Here is a 22,686-nt window from a genome sequence, read left to right as displayed (position 1 = left end):
TTTGATTCCTTGAAAAGCTTCCTGGTTTTTTTGTTTTGTTTTGTTTTAAAGATTTTATTTATTTTTTTGACAGATGGAGATCACAAGTAGGCAGAGAAGCAGGCAGAGAAAGAGGGAGAAGCAGGCTCCCCACTGAGCAGAGAGACTGATGCGGGGCTTGATCCCAGGACCCTGGGATCATGACCTGAGCCAAAGGCAGAGGCTTTAACCCCCTGAGCCACCCAGGCGCCCCAAGCTTCCTGTTTTTAAAGGGAAAGAATTCCAAAGGCAATTCAAATAAACATATACATTAGATGTGTTTAAAAAAAACCAACTTCTACTAAGTAACGAACTCTGAGTAGGAAAATCTGTTACGAAAGTCTTAACAGACTCCTAGAGGTCTCAAGTATTAAAATAAAAAGTCATGTAAATTGGTACAGTACCAAGCAAGCTGTCTCCTGAGAAGCATCTGAAACTAACTGATCACTTCCTGGTCGGTGAAGCCCATTCTCATACAGCATCTGTCTTGTTGGATCTTTGCACTGGCCTGTGAGGAAAGCAGAAGAGTTAGTTATCAGTGTCCCCATTTCATGGAAAAGGAGATTTACCAAGATGGTGAAGGCAGAACCTGAGGCCAAATCTTCTGACTTATATCCAGATATGCCCCCAACAATCCTGGGTTTCTTCCACAGATCTGACCTTACTGTTGTTAGTGATAACGAAACAGTAAGAACAAAGCTTTTGTGAATGTGTGACTCATTTCTTCTATCTTTAAAGAAAAGGTTGACATGGTACAGTGTCTGTCAGCCTATAGAACACACTACAGCTGTTTTTGTTGGTGAGTTATGTGGCATAATTCACTCTTATTTGATGTTGTGTGCCTCAGAAACATAAAAGGAATTTAATTTGAAAAATTCAATAATCCTTTGGGACTATTAGGAAGACCTTGAACTCCATATAACTGGAACATGGGATTGTTTACTTGCATATTGTATTGTAACTCTTCACAATCTGCCTGTTGTAGCTGGAAGGTGGATATGCCTAGGGATGTGAGGGGATGCGATCATTCTCTGTTCTTTTAAAGATGCACAGTTGGAGAAGTTGGCTGGAAACAGTACTTTAAGTCATGAAGCATCGGAAGAGCTGAGTGGTCCCAGCCTCTCAGCTCCCCCAATCAAGTGCCAAGAGCACGGTTATTTACTTATTTATTGAATTACATTTTTCTGTATTGCAACACATATTATCTCAGATCCTTTAGAGTACAAAAGAAATGATTTTAGTCCCTTTCTTTGGGAAAGAAGGAAAGAAGGCTCAGGGAGACTAAGAAGTGGAGATGGGTTTCAAAAATCAGAGATTTTTCCCCCTAATTTACTATGCTGCCTCAGTCAACCTATCTTTTTTTGGCATCCTGTTCATTGGAACTTAGGATAGCTTGGCCAAGCTCATTCTTTATCCTTTTATAGGAGACAGAACATTCTTTGGATTATTATAAAACTATACCTGATCCATTTTGCCTTGTGAGTGAGGGTCTTTTGAAAGCTCCTAGATTATACACTAAAAAACCTGCCAGCTTCCTTTCCAAAACTGGTTGTGGAATTCTGATGGAAGTTGGGACCCCCGACGTGTGAATATGATTGGGAGCTAGAGACAGTCTCTATCAACCCTGAGGGATGGACTCTGCCAGACTCCTGTCCTCAGAAGCCCATTTCTTCCCTACTGTCATGTAGTTGAGAGAAGCAGACCTTTCAATCCCCAGCTTTTAGGGTTTTGTTTTTTGTTGTGTTGCTCATAGTTAAGGAATGACAAGAATGCCAAAGAGAGGGCAGTTCCTTAAATTTTGCATAGTTGCATATGAGATTAGACTAGAAAATTCCCAGATGTTTCTGCCTATTAGATTTGTTTTACTTGGCCAACACAAATTTTATTTTCGATCTTAATTATTATTTTAATTTCAAGGCTTTTAAGACAACATGCATTGTCCATGACTCCTTGTGTCTTATTCTAAGATGATTTACAAGTCTGGTTCTTAAAGGTGCTGAGTTTATGACCCCTGGACCTAGCATTATTTCTCTCCCTGACATTTTTATGATTCTGTGGAACTGGAAAGGACAGGATAGTTGAGAGGGAGAATGACTTAAAGAAATGTGGGAATGGTTGGAAGGGCAAGTATTGTCCCCTAACCAGGTGATGTTTGTGCAGACATTCAGGTGTGCCCTAGGCTTGAAACCGCTCTTTAAGTGACTGGAAAATCAAGATGGTTTCCAGCTGTTTTAGAAAGTGTAGCTAGAGCCAAGTTGCTGAGCTGTTAGGTTCCAAAGACTGTGGGCAAGGCAAAAATTGTACATTGTTGCAAAGGGCAACCTTGAAAGCCCAGTCTTGTGTCTCAGTGAGTCTACCACTTTGTTTGTTTTTTTCTGCAACATGAAACCAGATTGCTGTGTTTTCATTCAGCACCAAATGAAAAAGTCCCCGTGTGGTGTTAAGCGTTCTGTTGCACCAACATTTTTTTAGACACTAGAATCCCACAAGTGAAATTTTTGAGCTTCTTAAAAAATATGAACAATTAAGATAACTTAAAAAAAGAAATCAACCAGCAGTCAAGACACCTCCTCTGCTCCCGCCTTTAAAATTCTAATTCTGTGTTATTGGAAGGAAGCCTTTATGCTTGTACATGCATACCACAGTTCTGAAAAGATACACTAAAAAGCTTACTATTGGCTATTCCCACCAAGGGGAAGTTGGGGTGGGAGTGGCTGGGAGAGGCAACTGTGAAATTATTACTCATTTTAACCCATCATGTTTTTACTTATTTATTTTACCATCAGCGGTTATCCATCTATAAATAAAGGAAAGCACAGTTTCATTCATTCTTTCCTCCTCCCTGATTATTTCATCTTCATTTTGTTCTGTTTTTAAAAGAGTTGTCACATATATGTTTGATTTGAAAAATTATGTTTTCTCGAAGTTTATCCCACAGTGTCCATCACTTTAGGTATCCTGTAACTTAATTAGAGGATCAGATCATCACCATATTTCTTTCTCATGATCTTTCAAAGGAAAATATAATCACTGTTTTTAATTTGGACTCCAAGTCATTTCCAGTCTTACTTTAATTAATTTAATTAAATAAACTTTCTAATTTAATTAATTATTGCCCAAACAAATAGATCTGTACTGTACTTCACTAGCAACACAGCAACACATTTGGAATCGAGCAGTTTAGGTCTGGTTGGGGAGGGCAATGACTTTTGCCTCTGGAATGCTCCATTAAGAGTGGATATGCCTATTCAAAGTGGCAGTAAAATCAGACTGAGCAGGAGTATGTTACAATTATCTAGAGTCATGAACAAATTGGCTGTCACTCATCTGTTTTATATATGTGTATGTAAAGTGACATTATGTTTTTATGCTTATGACCCTTGGCCTACTGTTCACAAGTAGTGATTGTCTGTGTGTATATTCTCTTGGAAACAGTCTGTACCTTGTATATGGTTGTTACAGTATCGTCATCATGCTTGCTGTGATATGCTAGGTGGAGCACAGAACAGACAACACGGAAAATAAGAAAGCAAGAACACTACCCTTTGGAGCCCAAGGTTTCCAAGGTATCCAAATACACAATCTTATCTGTCCGAACATAATGTTATAGGTAAACACTAAACAAACATCAAGGATTACCCCAAGTCTTGCTGCCACAGTTTTTCACAGAGAAGATGTGGAAAGCAGAAAAAACATGTATAAATGAAACATGTTTTTATATAACAGGTATGTAAGGCCAAAGTAGACCAGGAAAGATCACATTTAAGCACAAGGGAAGTCTAAGCAATAATCACTAATTGTTGGTTTTGGTGAATGGGTAACAATTTTCATGCAATAAGAGGAAAACACTTAAAGTCAGTCAGAGAAAGACTTTTATCATGTGATCTCACTCATATGTGGACTTTAAGATACAAAACAAAAACGTGTAAGGGAAGGGAGGGAAAAATAAAGAGGAAATCAGAGAGTGAGACAAAACATAAGCGACTCTTAATCACAGGAAACAAACTGAGGGTTGCTTGAGGGGTGGGGGTGAGGGGATGGGGTAAATGGGTGATGGACATTAAGCAGGGCATGGGATGTAATGAGCACTGGGTGTTATATATAATTTTTCAATCACTGATCTCTCCCTCTGAAACCAATAATACATTATGTATTAATTAATTGAATTTAAATTAAAAAATAAAAGTACCAAAACAAAACCAAAAAAGAGGAAAACATTTAACTTTTCAAATTGGGCTTAATTAATTTAGGTGAATATATATATATATATATTTTATTATTATTTTTTAAAATTTATTTGACAGACAGAGATCACAAGTAGGCAGAGAAGAGAGGGGGAAACAGGCTCCCTGCTGAGCAGAGAGCCTGATTTGGGGCTCAATCCCAGGACCCTGGGATCATGACCCAAGCTGAAGGCAGAGGCTTAACCCACTGAGTCACCCAGAAGTGTTGTTCTGCTTAACACCAGGTCAACTTTAACATCATTTTGCTCTTAAGACAAGGCTTGAGGAATATGGAATAGGACCTTAGAGGCTTTTTGATGGATGAGGCAAGAAATTTCTTAACAGGATAGGGTACAGATTGGCTTCAGTATGTAAAGTCTTGCCTTGCTAATTATGCTTGTTGATCATGTGATTCCTTATGTCTTGGGAACTATGAAGAAACTAATGGGTGACCTTTGTTGTAGATGCTATTATTGCAGCTAGACAACCACTTCAATAAGTCCATTACCTTATTGAAACAAACTACATTAAATGTGTGTGGTTTTGGATCAACCCTTCTTCCTCCATTTCCAGTGACTCACTAAACTCCATTGATTTAGGGGTCTTCAAAACATCTCTTTATCTTTTCCTTGTCACCACCAATTGGATGACTGTTAGAAGTCTCCTAGTTGGCTTCCTTATTTCTTCTTCTTTTAATTGAGAAGCCTCCACACACTCCCAGCTCTTGGCAAGGGTCACCAGAGCGCTCCTTCCAATCACTCTCCTTTCTTTGGGGAAAGCCTTTAAATGCTTCCTGATGCTACTTTATGGATTCTAAACTCTGTGAGATTTTCAGAAACAGCAGTGACAAGGTCCATCTCTATATTCAAAATGATTCCTCACTGTTTTTTAATATCCTTTTCTCCTATACTCCAGTGAAGAGGAGAGGAATTGAGGAATGTAATGACTTGAGAAAGAAGAAATTAATTTGCGTTCTTTGAATTCCAATTCCTTCCGGCTTTGTCTCACAGATAACTGTGAAGAGGTAGGTTAGGAGAGAGTTACCACTTGTCAAAAGCTGGAAAGCTGATCAGAAGAGTTGGAATTTGAAACTAAGTCTGTCTGATACCCTTCCTTTTCTCAATATCCCATCTACTGTGCTTATGCAAGCTTCCCCCTCTCTCCCTGACCTCTACCAGCCAGCACCCAAAATGTCCTTCTTTCTGCCTCACTTCTAAGATTTGGTTCTCAATACAGCCTATCTGAACACTCCAGATCTCCCTAAGCATCTCTGGCCTAAACTACCTGAAAACTTAGCCCCTGACCCCCAAGTAGGTAAGATGCTCCTCTGTATTCCCATGAAATCCTGTTTTTATTATACTAATTTTTTAATAAACATTTCTATTGATACATCGCAGAGACAAGTGCACATATCATAAGCATAAAACTTGATGAAATATCAAACAGCAAAATCACTCCCTGAAACCACGAACCAGATCAAGAAATTAACAGGCAGGCAGAAGAACACCCCTTTCCTGGACCCTCTTGATCATTATCCCCACTTGCCTCCCCTCCCCAAAGGTCATCATATCCGGACTTCCACAGAGATTCATTTTGTTTGTCTGCTTTCAGATTTGTATATAAGTTAAATCATGAAGTCTGGCTTCTATGTTTGTGATATTTATTCCCTGTAGTTGTATGTACGGATTATTCATTCATTTTCATTGTAGTATAGTATTCCATTATAGATTTTCCAATATATGTTCTATGCCATACACTAATTTATTTTACTATTGGTAGACATTTTGAATCATTCTCATTTGGGGCTGATGTGAATGGTACTAGTATGAACATTCCTGCAAATTTTTTTTTGACTCTATGTACATTCTTTGTGCGTATAAATCATGGAGTGGAACTAGTAGGTCATAAAATTATATGTATGATCATCTTTAGTAAATAGTGCCAAACAGTTTTCCAAAGTGGCTGTGCTAATTTCTGCTCCCGTGGCAAGGTCTATTTCCAGCTGTGCTTCATCTTCATCAACAACCAACAGTGTCTACATTATAATTATACATCCCACCCTCTTTCTCCCTCTGCATAGGATGACACCTGCAAGGTATCTTAGTAGAAGTCAGATGAAATAATAAGTGAATGGATAACAAACACACAATCATTTGCTCCTCTGCTTTTTGTCACGGGTTAGGCAGAAAAGCATAATGGTCACAAGCACAGGCTTTGGGGATGGGCCATCAAGATTCACCTTCTTACTTCACCACTTACTAATCAGCAAATTACCTGCCTATGCTAGTCTGTTCACTTTTGACATCACAGGGTTGTTCTGAAGATTTAAATTGACAGGGCTTTGAATACTGTCTGGCATTTAGAGTAAGAGTTCAGTAGTCTTAGCTGTTAGTGTTCTCTAATGCTCAGGGCCTGTACCCAGTTAGAGTTCCTACAAATAGAATCAGTTGGTGTAAGAATCTTTGGCATGCCCTCTGTGAAGCCTGCTCCAGGGAACTGACCCCACAGAAGCCTTTGGACTTCTAAAATTCTCTTTATCCTTTATTCAGCACCAGCCAGACACCATCAGTAGGTGCCGTATCTCCCCAAGTAGATGGCAAATGCCCTAAGCGAAGTCATTGACTTAGTCTTCATGGTAGCAGTGGTTTCAAAGTCTCATTTTAACTTGTGGGGATCATAGCTCAATACATTCCCCAAACCCATTGTTTGGGGAGAGAACAATGGAGAAGTGCACTGTCCGCCTTTGCAACCACGATGCTCAAATGCACTTTCAAATGTTAGCAGGGATGTACTTACTCTTGTAGATAAAAGATACTTCTCCATGTATGTCAATTGACATTATAATACTTAGTAAATATTTGCTCTTTTTTTAAATTGATCCCTTGTTCTTTCTTGACTTCCTTGTTCTTACCTTGTTCTCTTCCCGCCCACTTGGGTTTGATCTAATCTCCTCCTATTTGTGTGACAAGGCCTGGGACTTCTCTGCTCTTAACAATTCCCCAAGCAGTACAATGAGATCTTCTACAGTGATGGACTATAAGCCAATAAACCAAATTTCTACCCTAAAGAAGTAAAAAGCTCTGTCATCTACACCTAGCCGCTCTGACTTATCTATAATTACTTTGGGGACGCCCAGCCTGTGTTCCGATAAAAATGTGATTTAAGCCAGTCTTTGTTCAAGAAGGAATGCATTACTGTTATTGATAATGAGAATGAAGAGAAGACAGGCAAATAGTCTCTCAGTCAGAGCTGGTATCAATCTTTATTAGGAAAATGCAGGCTTTAGATTCCCTTTGTCTCTCCAGTTGACTTTGGCATGTGGGTCTGGGAGGGGATTTAGTGTGTAGTTAGTGCCTGTAGGTTCAACAGTTTCTCAAATGCGGGGGTTGGGGGGTGCCCACCCTCAGCAAGAAGTCATTGACTCGCTTCAATCCCCTTGCTTCAGTGGATTGCTGGTGGGGAGAAGTCAGTCATCTCCAAATACCTGTCCAGCCCTTAGAAGCCCTGGAAGGGGATGTGTTGGGGAGAGGGTGTGTGTGTAAAGTGAGATGTAAGCAGCAGTATCAAGGGGAAGAAGATCACAACTTCCCTGGGGGAATCCCTGAGCAAATCGAGAGCTCTTAGAGGTAAAGGCAGCAGCAATCCACTGTTTGAGGACTCCCTTGTTTGCCAGGAATTTGTGTGAAAGGCCTAGAAAAGTGAGAAAGTACAATTATTTGGACTCAAAATGATGATCTCTTAATATCTTAGTATCTTCCCTTCTTCCTCAGTAGATAGTCCTGAGAGATGGTCCCATCAGTGGCCTCTGCACACAAGACCCAGGGGCAGTAGGTTTAGCTCAAGAGGCTTCTGAGCTAAGCCAGGGACTGGCACCTCGGGGGTCCCTCTCTGAGCTGGCCCCGCACTCTGTTCAGGTCTGGGTGCTCTCAGAAACTTATAGTCCTGCCAGGTCAGCTTCTCGGGAACGTCTCCCTTTATGACCAACATCCCCACCCTCTTCAGTGGCATTCTGCTGGCAGACTATTATCTTCCTATCCATTTTAACACACTAAAAAGTTTGCCTTTTCCATGAGGCTCCTTAAGGGCAGAGATCTGTGTGCTTTGCCCACTGCTCTATTCCCAGCACTCAGGGCAGGGCTTGGCCCAGAGGAGGCACTCAGATTAGTTGCTCAAAAGAAATACCTGTTCTTTAGGCAAGCCAAATGTCAGGACAAACAGCCAACTTCAGAGGGTAGGTGATAAACACAGGGAACTTGGCTTCGTGGCTGTCCTTGTGAAACAGATTTGTACATTGAAACGGGTTTGTTTGGATGGATTTGTGAATGACTGACATCATAAAATATGAAGACCTGGGAAGATAAACAGGCTTTGAGACCACTCTATGCCCCCTGGAGTCTGAAGTAGCTACTGTTGGAGGCCAACCACTGAGCTGTAAAGCACAGGAGCATCTCCCAGGTTTATAAATTTTAAAGGGACCCTTGATTACTCCCCCACCCCATCCCAACCAAGATATACAAAATAACACACATGACACAATTTACGTAAATATTTTTCAAGGTTTTATTGCAAACCAAAGTTGGTTTTTCACACACAAAAAAAGTTGTGTGGTGGTGGGGGGAGGAATTGTACATATTATAACCATGTTAATTACAGTACATTAAAATGGTGGTTTACATTACAAATAAGCCTGTAAGTTTAAATATACTAGTGTTATAACCCAATGTACAGACTTTTCTTTATACAATACATACAATTATCAGGAATGCAAAAAAAAGAAAGAAAGAAAGAAAAACATAAATAATGCCCATTTTACAGGTGACATTTTAAACAATGAAAAATACCAGGCTTTGACCGACAACTGGGGCATTGGTCCATAAAAACCCTTTCTAAAAATAGAAATATTTGTAGCAGCAATGCTTTCTTTAAGCATCTGGATACAAGTCATTGCAAGACCATTTTCAATAAATTTTCGTTATTAACTGTATCTTACAAAAAAAAAAAAAACAAACAAACGGTCTACACGTAAATTTATCTTCCAAATATGGAAGAAACGAACAATGTCCCACATTGTAGTGTCCTGCAAGTGTCACATTGAGGCTTAGAACGAAATCCGTCTGGGATCAAGCATACCACACTCATACCACTGTTCACACAGGAAATCCACAAGGAAAAATAAAGAACTGAAACACTCTGCAAAAGGAAAAGCTTTGGAGCTAACACGATCTCATCAGAAAAGGCACATTTCGTAAGATTCGTTATCACGGCCCAGACGGACCCTTCCGAAAACCCTTCTCAGAACTGCGTCACCCACTAAGACTACTGCCATCTGTCCAAGGCGGCACGCAATGCTCAGAGATAGCACCATGTTGGAAGGAAGAATAAAAATGAAAACCTCATGAGCTCACTGAGAGGAGGGTGTGCTCTTCAAAAAGCTTCCAGCAAACAGTGTGCAATAAGATTGCCAAGATGTGCAAGCTTCCAGAGATGTGCAAATTCTCTTGTAAGATGTCCTGTCAGCCGGCAGCTCCGCCACGAGGCTAACTAAAAATGCTTACGGACACACATAAAATCCTTCAAGATCAACCCCGAGGACTGTTCAGAGGAAGGAGTCCATGGGAGGGGCATAGGAGAAGCCCAGGAAGGCCTCAGCCGCCTCCTGGACACTGGCTGTGAGAAGGATGCTGTCGGGAGACCTGCCGATGGAGTTGGGAACTGGCTCTTCGGTGAACTCAGGATCGAAGTGCCGCAGGTCACTAGGTCCACTCTACGGTGGAGAAAAAAAAAGAAAGACACTCAGTGTCAAGAATTCTGTGTGCAGACAGGACATGGAAATCCTCATTTTGGGGCTTTAAATACTGGAGCTCCAGTCATTGGGGTACTACATGGAGACTCCCACACTAACCCTCCATTTCAGGCACAAAACCCACAGGCCACACAAAGTTTACATAACGAGGAGGGTGTTCCCTTTTTATCCTTTGGTACTTTAATCAACGAATGTGTGGAAAGGTTATGTTAGCTTGTGGGACAAAACTTCTACTTTTTAATCTAGGTAAAACAATGATTTGTGAATAAAAGATCTGCCAATGTCTTCCCTGTCGCCCTCTTCTCCCGACCACCAATCCTGATTTCAAGAAGCACCCTTTGGGCCCTCCTAGACTCAGAAAGACACTCACCACATTTGGGTTAAAAGGGGGTGTAATCTTCTTGTTAATGAGATCATCCCAGTTAATTAGGGAGAAGAAGACATGACTCTTAATCTCCATCTGGCGAGAAGAAAACAGGAGATGAATTTAGACAGGTGGAATTCAGGAAGGGCAGTGGGGTCCAGGCAGCTTCCCAGAGAGCCCAGGAGAACAGGAAAAAGTTACTCACAAAGTCGTCCTTGGCGCCCAGCCTCTTTGTCCTGTCCTTTTGCAGGAGGCCCTCCAGGAGGTGTCTGGCAGAGTTGGTAATATTTGGCTTCAGCTGGAGGGGCTTGTTCAAAATGTTGTCGTACATCTCAGCTGTGTTGCGGCTGTAGAAAGGAGGCTGAAAGAAGGGGGAGAATGCTCGGTTGGAACGTTCGTACGGCAAGCGCCACACCAACAGAGAAAAAGTCTTCAACTAGATTAAGCTAGATCTGACAAAGCCTTTCCCTTAATAGATTCTTTGCCCTGGATTTTGAAACTATTTTGGGACCCTTATCAAGGGGTAGATATCTGGTGGAAGGTGAATTTACAAAAGAAAAATTCACTAAGAGCTTACTCTAAAACACTTATAAAATAACCAATGGGCTTCTCTTATCAGCATCTGATAAGCTTACTGATAAAAGGGCAAAATACAAGGACCAGATCTGCAATGGGGCTTGGGCGCCCAGGTAAGTCTGGACTTATGAAACCACGGAGGAAGATTCCATAGCTCTCAATGCACCCACTCACCAGGCCATATAGCATCTCATATAAGACGGCCCCCAGGCACCACCAGTCCACTGTCCTGTCATAAGGTTGCTTGTGGAGCACCTCAGGTGCGAGATACTGAAACACAAAGCCAGAAGACAGAGTTTAGAAGACTGTGAAACAGCGCAATCCCACAGCCAGGCCTGCACTTTGAAAGGGCTGAGACCCTGAATCCACTTCCAGGATACATTTCTTTATATTACTTCCCAATAACTGTGGGACTTGGGAGGCTGACTGGCCAGGTATGGGTGCTGATATTTAGGAAGTGACTGGGCACCCAACGGATCGCTTACTTGGAATTTACCACCTTTCATGACATGGCTTTTGCAAACATCTGGTCTTAATGAAAGCAACGTAAGGCCTTGGGATTTCTCATGCTGCATCAAACAGCACATATTTCCCTTGGACTCAACTGGACTGAGAAACCTCCAAGAACAACCCACCCTTCTGGTAGTTTCAGTTATTTTTGCACTTGGCTCTCCCAGGAAGGGGCAGACAGGACACCAAATGGACAGCACTCCTACCTCGGGCGTGCCACAGAAGGTGGATGTCGTGCCGTTGTGTTCGATGTTCTCCTTGCAGAGCCCAAAGTCAGTAAGGACAATGTGTCCCTGTGAATCCAGCAGAATATTCTCTGGTTTTAAGTCTCTGTAAAAAACCAAAAAAGTTGTGTAAGTTAATTTCATTTCATAAGAAAGCCTCTGTGAAAATAATAGCTTGGGTTACTTAGAAGCATTTTCAATTCACTGTAGCTGTATAGTGAATTTAAAAAGGGGAGTCCTTGTTCTGCTAATCTATTCTGGATTAGGCACAATCCTAGCCAGCTAGCTCCTGGTGGCATGGAGTCAAGGCAGCTCCCATGTTAAGGGATCTGGTTTTAGGTGACCGAGCTATACAGATATACAATTTATTTTAAGGCTCCGTGGAAGGCTAGGGCTCAGTCTCCTATCTACCCGGAAAGGTAACCTTGAGAGCTCTCCAGCTCACCTATAAACGATGTTCAGAGAGTGTAGGTAACCCAAGGCACTGGCTATTTCAGCAGCGTAGAAGCGAGCCCGCGGTTCCAGGAAGCAACGTTCCCTCTGGAGATGGTAGAACAGCTGCAGGAGACAGAACAAAGTTAGGCTGGGTTGCCAAGGCTCGATAACAATGCATTTAATTAAGTCTCGACATATACAGCTAAAGGGGACAATTGCAGGAAATGGCCTTAAATAGTCTATTAACTATTTGCAACCTTCAGGTTGAAGGAAAGGCTAATTCTGGTAACTTTTCCCCCCCATCATTGAAAAACTTTCCTCTACAACTAAAACCAAGAATGCTGTGCCCAGACACTCAAAGGTTAGCTCATATTCCTTCCACTCACCTCTCCACCGTTGATGTAGTCAAGGACAAAGTACAATTTGTCAGCAGTCTGAAAAGAGAAGTGGAGGCCCACCAGGAAAGGGTGTTTCACATTCTTCAGCAGAACATTCCGTTCCGACATAATATGTTTCTCCTAGAAAAAGGACAATTAAGATTTAGTGGCAAATTTCAACTTGGTACCAGAATTCCAAGGTAAAACCATTAAATGAATGTCTATCTCCAACTCCAATCCATCCAGTGCATTCCGTACCTCCTTCTTTTTCAGGATGGCTTTCTTCTGTAAAACTTTGACTGCATAGAATGCTTCTTCTGCTTTGTGTCTTGCTAGAAGAACCTGGAATGTCAATTAAAAAAAAAATCATTTTGCTATCTACACCCAGGGAGAATGTAAAATGAATGCATGAAAGACTGGAAGTCATTAGGTCTTCAGATCTGACATTACCTTCCCAAAACTGCCTTTTCCAATCACTTTCAAGAAGTGAAAGTCAGATGGTTTAGCATGAGGATTGGATGATGGGCCAAGGTTGATTTGCTGAGAAGGACTTGGCTGTAAAAGAAAACGTTTTCTTTTAATACCCTTGCTTCAAAGGAAGACAAGGATAAAGGACAGACAATGTAAAAGGTGTTATATCTGCAAATGACTGAGGCAAGTCATCACCACCCCTCCCAAACTTAACCAAGACTACTGTATGAGAGTACGGAAATTGTACACAATTGTTGTACCCAGATAAGACTTTTAGGCAATAGGCCTTTTAAAACACTTCACTGACTCAATAGTTAAATAACTGCTTATGTCACTTGTTATGCCATTAACTAGGCATTCCTGCCTTGATACTAATTTCTAGAAATGCTACTGTAATCCATCGATGTAGGAATACTAACTGACTCATTTACAAGATTCCTCTACAGAAGCATCACAAAGAGAGAATACTTACTGGAGGAGAAGGGTTGGCATTCATAAGCTCAGGCTCCTGAGGTTGGGAGATTTTCAAAATGGACTGAACTTCAGGGCTGCAGAGAAAGGAACAACTTAGAACTTCTTTAACTCGACACGAGGGGGCACACTAACACCAGTAGTAAGTTTCGGGCTCAATTGCCGCTCCCCCGCCCCCCACCCCGCCTCTTCGGAGCGTTTCAACTAAAAACACCCAAAGAAGTAACTCAGTTAAAGAAAATAATAAACCCAGTTAAATACAAGGATGAGGGTTGTTCTTCATGTTAACAGGGGGTGAATTAAGCCAACATGAAACTTTATCTTTCAGCTCTAGGACAGGCCAAATGAGCACATTAGTTTTAACGTCTAAAATGTTTTCAATTGGGACTTAAAACAGAAAAGGTTCCCACCCTCTGGGAAGGTTTCAGCTTCCTGATCAACCTTCTGATGAGATTGTGTCTTTAGGGCTGGTAAAATGAAACTTTACTACTTATTTTTATTTCTCCCAATCCTTCCCAAAACTTACTGTTTGCATGCATAGGAGTTATTGGCAATCTTCTGAATAAAGTCGTTCAGGCCCATCCTCCTCTGTTTCATGAAAGCTGTGAATTAAGAGAGGAGAAATAAATAAACGTCTAGATGGCTTCATAACGTCCGACGCCGCACAAACTAATCTGATGCGCGACCCTAAAAACATGTCCTCTTCGCGTGTCCTAGAAGTTCAGTAAAATTCCTACACTCACCGATGAGAATTGCTACCATTCCCCTCATTCTGGAGTAAGTGAGGGTGCCCCTAGCAGCCTCGGTTTTCACCGTCATCTCCGCAGAGAGAGCGCAGCGAGACGTTGGTGACGGGAGACCGGCTCAGCCAACACTGCCCGCGCGCCGCGCCGCCTGCTTTATAAGCCCTGAGCCGCCGCAGGGGCGGGGCCCACGCGACAATGCGGAAGAGGCCCCGCCCAGTCCCCGCCCCAAGCCCCACCTCCAGCGGCCGCGGCGCCAGGCAGGCTTCTCCTTGGCGGGCGGTGGAGGGCGGTTCGGCCCCCCGCCCGAGGGCGAGCTCGGGGCGGGGGCGGCGGGCGCAGGGACTGCCCGGGAGGCCCGGCGCGGGACTGTTATCTGCCTCTCTCCGCTCCCCGGCAGGGAGAGGGAAACCGCAGGCGGAGGGGGCGGGGGCAGGGAGAGTCCGGGGTAATTTTCCACCTTTCTCATTTATTCCGCCCAGCTAGGAAATCAGAGTCGCGGCACAGGGCGCTTTTCGCCCGGTGCTCCGCCAGCGGGTGGCTCTGTGCCCGCTTAAGTTAGTCAAACCCTGACTGCCGATTTCCTCCCGGTCCCGGAGCCGGCCCTCTCCCCTAACTTCCCCAGCAGCCTCATCAGCCCCGACCCGGCGGCCGTGCACCACCAGCCAGAGGTGTCCGTCGGCCGAGGGTAGCCCCGCGCGCTCTCATCTGCGGGGTCACCGTGGGTTCGGGACAACCGGTGGGACCCCCGCTTTTGCCGCCTTCTCTCCCGGCCTCAGTTCCTTCACCCTGAGAACGCGCACCGCCCACCCCACCGGACCCTCCCCCCCCCCGCCCCGCTCCTACTCGCGGGAGCCGAGCGACTAGCGGCGGAGCGGAACAGTCCCCGCGTGGCAGGCGCGGCGCTTACCCAGGCCAGTCAGCAGGAAGGACTCGCTGCGTTTCTGCGCCTCGGCCCTCTTTTTGTGGCGGGGCCGAAGCAGAGACTCGAGCCGGGCCCTGGCCAGCGCGCCCTGCATCTCCCCCATGGGCAGCGGCGGCCGGGCGCGCAGCGGGCGAGGGCGACAGGAGAACACTGACGTTTCCTTGAAGGAGCCGCCGTGACTCAGGCCGGGCAAGATTTCCTGCCCCGAGACCCAAAACAAACAAATGGCCCTTGTGCACGGCCGAGCTGCTTCCGAAAACGCCTTTTTTGTGCTTTTGGCCAAAGCCAAGCAAGGCTGCAAAATCCCAGAACTTGGAAGCGGAGGAAGGAAGGAAAGAAAGAGGGAAGGGGGAGGGAGAGGTCAGGAATGTGTAGGGGAGGGGGCGGAAATAAAAGTCGTCTCTGCACTAAAGAAAAAAAAAAGTACAATCTGCATTTCACTTTTTACCCCCCCCCCCATCTTTGAGAACATTTTGTCCGTTCCGCATGTAATTTTTTTCTCTTGCATCTTTAATCTCCGCCACGCCAAGAACACGTGGCAAGTTCGGGGAGTGGTGGCTCTGCGCTAGGCGCCGACCTGGCGTGACCCCGGGCACCGGCGACTCCCCATCCCCTTTCCCGCTCCCCCACCTGACAACGTAGCGAGGTCGCGTTACATTGTCTTTAAAACCCTCAGTTTGTCCTCGTCTTCCCCGGCCCTTCTCCGGTTTATTCCAGGGCTGACCCGGGAGTCTTCTTACAGTTTAACCACCTTGCTCTTTCTCTCGAGTCCCAGTTTATCTGCGATAAACTGGACGCGAGCACTCGCGAAAGATTAGCCGGGTGCCTGCGCTCCAGAAAGCGGAGGAGAGAGGGAGGCTCGGTAGAGCGGCGGAGCGGTGCCTTCCAGTAACCCCGCCGCTGGGAGATGCCTGGGCGCTGCAGTCTGACCGCGGCGCGAGGATTCGGGCCAGCGCTGGCCGGGGAAGCCACGAGCACAGCAACTGGGCCAGAGCGAGAGACGGCGGCAAGTTACCAAGGTTTGCAGGGCCGGTACCTGGCGCTTACCCGTGCTGTCTGCCGTGGCCTGCCCTGCCGTGACCCCTGACTGTCAAGGGCCCTGCCATCTTGGAGTTGCATACTGGGTCTGACACCCTCTGAAACACCAGCTGTCAAACCAAGAATAGCCTGTGAAGCGGGTTTTCTTTCGTCCTGGGCAGGGATTTGTTTTGCAGGCACAACCACCTCATTTGCCCTAATATGATCTGTAGCCTCAGCTGCTTCTTGGTTTGCTCAGTTACAACAGCTCCAGACTGGGAGAAGGGAACACACATCATCTCTCCTGGAGAGTGGCTGGGAAGTGTTGCTCAGCACCGACCTAAAAAGGCACTTCTCAGGTGCCTGAAATTGACGCTCCAACCTCAGGCAGGGTTTAGGAAACTCCAAATCACAGTAACTGGCCCATTCCTGCTTCCTCTTCCATGGATTCTTCATATAATACGACTTTGTTACTGCTGATGGCCCCCATACTCCGTGTTCCACTTCAACTAGCCCAGCCGGTTCCTGCTCCCACACCATGCAGCCCTGTTTTAAGCCAGCAAATTTGCACTGGCAACCCGTGAATCACTGATCACTACATCAACCTAATCTGTTGGCTAATTGCACTTAATAAAAAGAAAAAAGAGAGCAAATCTTGCAAAGACTGCAAAGAAATACCAGCCTGCACCAAGATTTCTGCTTGTTTGGTCTTAAAGTATGAAACTGAGAAAACTTCCATCAGACCCCTCCCCCACTGCATCCCCACCTCTTGTGCCTTCCCCAGGCCAAGAAACCTCAGATCCTCTAAAGCATCTTCCTTTTACCCCTTCCCTCTGAATTAAAGTAATAAAAGTACACAAACCTTTCAAAGGGGATCTTAGAGCTTCCTCTTTCATTCTTCAGGTTGCCTAGGATATGAAGGTTGGGGATTACTTTCTGGAGGTTGGAGGTAGAGCTCAGTTATGGTTGGAACAGCCTCCCTGCTATGTGCCTGATAAGGCTGAAAACTGAGATGACAGGGAGCAGAAGAGTCAGAGGCAGCCGTCCTCTGTTAGGCACCCCACTTTATATGAAGGCAATTTACATACAGGAAGGAGCAAGCTGCAAAGTTCAACACTAGGCCATTTATTCTCTCCATTGCAACATCACTCAGAAAATTACAGTCCTCAGCGTCCTGACTTTATTACACCCCCAGCAAGACACACAAGAAATGTAACTTGACTGATCATCATTACAAATCAGTCCAGAAAAAATTCAAAACACATGCAGAGCCTTCATATTTTCAAAGACGCTCTGCCACGTGCATTCCAGAAGGAACGTGGAATTCAAGTTAGAGGGCTCTAAGAGGAATAGAGAAGAGGCACAACCGTATGATTTGTGGTTGGAACAGAAAAGGAACGTCTGATGTTCTCCTTCCTCCCCCTACCCTAATGTTCAGCAGTTGGAGACGGACGGTCTGCTAAACTTATCATTTAACGTAGAGACTCAAGTTGTTGAGACTGGCTTTTCTTCCAACCGGATACCTGAAGGGTGGAGCAGGCGCCCCCTGTTCTGTCCCAGCAACCTACTAAGACTTCCGAACAGGAAGGTGACACACAGCGGCGGGTGGATAGGGTAGGGGGAGTTGGGGCGGGAGACGGGGAACGGTGTGTGACGCGTGCCTGTTAACTCTGTATGGGCTTTGGGTAGCCCTGTGGATGCTACTCAAAGGCTTGATCTGGTCTTCCTTCCTGTCGCCAGCCTCTTTCTTTGGTCCAGGTCGTCTTCCTAAGGGAGGAATCCGGCCCCTTTCCTCTTACTCCCTGGTGGCGAAGTGGTCAGAGTTGCGTCACCAAATTATGCTTGGAAGTGCAACCCAGAGGGCGATCGTGTTCTCTGGCAGAACCACTCTGGCATGCAGAATTTCCCCCACTTCTCCTGAGGTTTAATCAGTTCCAGGTAATTTCTCTACAACACCTTATGCAGTCACAGAAAATACAGATGGCTTGATAGGAGGTAGGCTAATTACCTCCCCACTCCTCCAAGCCAGTAATCTCATTTATGCCTCATAGTGGGGAAACTGCAATCAAAACACTCAAATGGAAATGATTCGCCAAGATATAAAGTTTGCATGGAAACAAATCATTTTCCAGTGCATGTATATTTTAATGCTTAAGAAAATCATTTAGTTCTTCTACTTTAATTTTCCTTAAGGAAGGACTGTAAATACTGAAACCTGAAAGCTTTACGAAGATAGGACCCTTTTCATTTTTTAATTCGCAGGCTCAGAAAACAAATTCCTGGTATTTCTCAACATGCGAAAGCAAATATTTTGAAAAATATATTTTTTAAAGATTTATTTATTTGAGAGAGAGAGCGCAAACAAGGGGGCAGGTAGAGGCAGAGGGGAAGGGAGAGAGAATCCTCAGGCCAACTCCCTTCTGAGCGGGAAGCCCAAAGCTGAGCTCCATCCATGACCCTGAGTTCATGACCTGAACAGAAACCAAGAGTCAGACACTTAACCGACTGAGTCACTAGGCGTCCCCAAAAATATTTGTATAAGGACTTAGCTCTTTGACTACTTCTTAAGTGTGTTAGTTCTATAGTGTCTTCAGTTCCTAGTTAGAATACTTTCCATTGATAAAGACAATATAATTGTTTTGTAGTGCCCAAAGGGCCCCAAATTTCAGAACAATTATGTGCACAGTTTGACTGATTCTTTCATTGATGCTAATAGCATCCTTTTCCTGAACCATCACCAAAAAAAGTGTAGCACCAAAAAAACATAATTATTACTCCAGAGAGTAACTAAATGCATCAGTTTTTGTTGAAGGTTGTCACCAAATGCACGCCCCCCCCTTTTTTACAGTATTCTTCAAACAGAAAAAGATGATAGCAAATAAGCTTATTCACAAGAGCTATTGTAGTAAGGAATCAGCAATGGTAGTTAAAAAGAGTCTATAGACCACAGATCCTATAGTGGTTACTATGTTTCGTGCTCTTAATTGTTGAAAGTGACAGGCATAAAGAAGGTAAGGACGAGATTGAAGAGATAACTATGAGAGAAACACATTACTTCAGAATAGCAAGGTTCAATGTTATTAAAACTCACAAAACCACGTGCTTTATTTCTGCAGGGCCTATTTCTTTCCCAAGACTGTGGTTTTGCATAAAGCAGGGCTCTTCACTGGAAGAACCTTGGAATAGGGTTTTGCGACATAACGTACATGTGGCTGTCCAGTGGAGAGACCTTGGGTTGTGCTAACAGCACTCTTCAGCTATTGATGATTAGGCAATTGTTATTTTTCTTCCGAGTTGAGCAGATGATAGGTAAAATTGTGAAGTAGCGAAACTTGCTTTTGAAATCAGATTTATCTCCTCCCTATAACCCTTCTCTGTCACTGGAGTGAGCTGCGGTGCCTCTCCTGCTTCGCTTCCCACCCACAGCCCCCCTGAGCTCTGTGGTCCTGCAGACTGTGAAGTATTGCCTTCCGCCCTCCTCCCTGCTAATGCCAGCTGTCTCAAAGCCCTGCTCTCAGCTAATCGCCCCAGGAGGTATTGACCTGATTCTCCTCCCCTCTCTCCCTGGCTTTCCCCCTCCTTCCCTCCTGTCCACCCCTCCTCCCTCCTTTCCTCTCCTCCTCCCTTCCTTCCATTTGTTCATGCAAGCATTTAACAAGCATTTATTAAGTAAGTATGAATATTAAGCTCAAGGGACACAAATATGACTAATCCCGTTATTTGAGATTCACAGAAGCTGTCATTCTGAGTGGGGATCACATGCATAAATTATGAGAGGATATGATGAGTGTTAAAACAGGGGTCCCAGCCATCTACCTTAGGAGAAGAGAGAGGGGAATTTTCTACTGGGGAAAAGCAGCAAACATGTAGTTGTTGAGGAAAGTCTCCCACAAAGCTGTAATATTTGGGCTGATCCTGGAAAGGTCAGCTGGGGACCAAAGAGGAATGTCATTTTAGGCAGAAGAAAGCACAAGTACCGAACTCTGAGGTGCCATGTAGCATCTCTGGAATGATTTGGAAATAAGGTCTTTACTTGGACCTCTCGCACAAGCAAAATGCACAGGGTCCTTGCTACTGCTGCGAGAACAAAACAGTGCATATGTAAGTACATACGTATGTACATACATGTATGTATGTATGTATGTAATTGACAGAAAGCACAAGCAGGAAGAGTGGCAGGCAGAGGGAGAAGCAGTCCCTTGAGCAAGGAGCCTGAAAGTGGGGATCTACCCTAGGATCCTGCGATCGTGACCTGAACCGGAGGCAGATGTTTACCCGACTGAGCCACCCAGGCATCCAAAACAGCACTTTCACACGAAAAAAAAAAAAAAAATCCCAGTGGCATAAATCTGTCTGTCCCTCTCACTGCCTCTCCTTCTCCAATCTCCATACTTATGGAATTAACAATGTTTTAAAAATGTGTTCACTTAAAGGCCTGCCAAGTATTAGTTTGTACAGGTATCTCTGTTTCTGGTACAGCTCTAGGCATGGCTTGAGTGCATCCATCCATCAACAGATTCTTTCAGAACTATGCTTCAGACACTGCTAGATGCAGGAGGTATGCAGATGCGCAGCACTCACCCAGGGAGGGGACAGGTGGGAAGTCACCTACAAAAGCACACTGAGCCCTACTGAGAAAGGATTAAAAGCCACAAGGAAAATTATCCCACCAAGGCTTTTACTTTTTTTTTTTGTTTTTCCCCACCAAGGCTTTTAAGGTGACACATTCTAGTATGTTTTGGAAAGTTCATTCAAACCAACGTGTGATCGATAACTCAACTGTTACTCCTCCAAAGGATATTTGCTTTTTTAAAAATACCCCTGGCTCATTAAACATGAACAAGTTTACACGCACAGACATATAAGGGAAGAAGCTGGAAGTTGGAATGGGAAATTCATATAGCTGGGGGATGGATGAGTGTTTAGACAAGGGTAGCTATAATCTGGCACAGGGTAGAACAATCTCACAGAGGGAGGGAATGACACCAATGTTCTGTATCTCCCTCTCCTAGAAAGTCACACCACAGGAAAGCTGGTGGGGGATAGGGTCATGGTCTGGTAGTAAGTTTTTTATTTCAATCAGGAAAGGAGGCTGGTGGTAGCTCTCAACAGGGGAGGTATGGTAATCTAGCTAACAACAAACCAAGGGGTCTAGCACAGGCTGAAAACCCACCTTATCCCCATCTTTTTTTTTTTTTTTTTTAAGGAAAGAGAGAGATAGTGAGAGCATGAGCAGGGGTGGGGAGAGGGAGAAGCAGGATCCCTGCTGATCAGGGAGCCAGACCCCTTTAGATCCCAGGACTCCCTGCCCCACCCCACCGCCATCAGGAGCAGAAGGCAGCCGCTGACCTCCTGAGCCATCCAGGTGCCTCAGGCATTTGTGTTTTAAAAGGCCTCTGTCAATTCAAAAATATTGATTTGTAATGATAAAATGCCAGGCATTGAGACAAGCAAATCCAGCCGGCTTTGGCCTTCAGAACATCTTCCTTCACTCTGTCCCAGGTGAATACACACCTGCACTCCCTTTCCCTGTCGGTCCCAGGCAGCACAGGCTTGAAAAGTCTTCCCAGGCTGGATCCTTCTGAGACACACATATCAAAGTTGTAACCTACATGGAGACAGTATAAAGGGCTCTCTTTCAGCCCGACTCCATTTACCATGTGCTAAGAGTAAATAAGGAACCTGGATTTTTGGCAGACAGCTTTTGCCAGACTGAAGGGAAACCTGAAAGCTTTAATTTGCCCAGAATAAATCTCTCCCTAAATCTCTCCCATTTATGACCCTATAATTTATCTAGCAAGCAGCAACAGAAGCTCGTCCCAACCAAGGATTGTTTTCCTGTAAACCCTGCCTACAAATTGCCGGAACAAAATAAGATAAATCTAACGGTAACCGAAATGGGAAAACCAGTGATAGGATGGCTGGTGGAAGGTTGACGGAGATCATTTGAATATAATACAGTTTAGGGAATTTCCTCTTAATTTCAATCCTGAGTGGAAGTTACATATACCTTTATGTTACCTCCCTTAGCAAGCTCTGGAATGTCTGCAGCTTGCTGAAGGCGGGGCTTCTTGTGGTCCCTGTTCGTGGGCTACCCCTGAGGCTCATTTGACCTGTGAGATCCTAAACAAAAGGATTCTCTGAGCCTTGCTGACCTGTATAATGGGGGTGCTAACTTCATATAAGTTACAAAAAGTAACTGAAATAGAGAATTTAGTAAGGGCCTCATTCAGGTTGGAATCTCATGCAGGGCCTAAGACATGTCCATGCTCCTCCCCCCCACCCTGCACACATCACAGCTACAAACAGAACATATCATACAACACAAATGGCTCCCACAACTCAAGAAAATAATGGTTATGGACTGTGCTTTAAGCCCATGAACCGTATGGGCCACTTAATCTGCTAGGCCAAGGACAGGCCGGCATGATGGGACTTCCATCAAAGGCCTGAAAAGACAATTCATTTTGTTCTTCAGATGTCCCCCTCCTCTTTTGATCTCCCCACAGACAATGCTCCAGAATGGGTT

The 22,686-nt window shown here is 44.5% G+C and overlaps 1 protein-coding gene across 4 annotated transcripts in view; it reads right to left on the bottom strand.

The window, feature by feature from the left end:
* Nucleotides 1-8,777: 8,777 nt before the first annotated feature.
* The window catches only part of SGK1 (serum/glucocorticoid regulated kinase 1), a 108,149-nt gene continuing 94,240 nt past the window's right edge, over nt 8,778-22,686 (bottom strand). The window contains exons 1-12 of one of the 4 annotated variants that reach the window (XM_004740244.3): nt 17,020-17,208; nt 13,999-14,074; nt 13,474-13,549; nt 12,981-13,085; nt 12,789-12,872; nt 12,540-12,671; nt 12,164-12,276; nt 11,701-11,824; nt 11,159-11,254; nt 10,614-10,769; nt 10,415-10,504; nt 8,778-10,005 (exon numbers count right to left, since the gene is read on the bottom strand). In XM_004740244.3, coding sequence (XP_004740301.1) covers nt 9,838-10,005; nt 10,415-10,504; nt 10,614-10,769; nt 11,159-11,254; nt 11,701-11,824; nt 12,164-12,276; nt 12,540-12,671; nt 12,789-12,872; nt 12,981-13,085; nt 13,474-13,549; nt 13,999-14,074; nt 17,020-17,053 — 1,254 coding nt within the window. In that variant the 5' untranslated portion in view covers nt 17,054-17,208 and the 3' untranslated portion in view covers nt 8,778-9,837. Of the gene's footprint in view, nt 10,006-10,414; nt 10,505-10,613; nt 10,770-11,158; nt 11,255-11,700; nt 11,825-12,163; nt 12,277-12,539; nt 12,672-12,788; nt 12,873-12,980; nt 13,086-13,473; nt 13,550-13,998; nt 14,075-14,215; nt 14,411-15,125; nt 15,550-17,019; nt 17,209-22,686 lie in introns of those variants that run through there. The other 3 variants (XM_004740242.3, XM_004740243.3, XM_004740240.3) reach the window with 3 other exon arrangements.

Source organism: Mustela putorius, unplaced genomic scaffold (genome assembly GCF_011764305.1).
Source record: "Mustela putorius furo isolate JIRA1106 unplaced genomic scaffold, ASM1176430v1.1 tig00003863_pilon_pilon_pilon, whole genome shotgun sequence".
Lineage (NCBI taxonomy): Eukaryota > Metazoa > Chordata > Mammalia > Carnivora > Mustelidae > Mustela > Mustela putorius.
The sequence above is the reverse complement of the archived record's forward strand: the minus strand, read 5'-3'. Positions and strand labels throughout refer to the sequence as shown.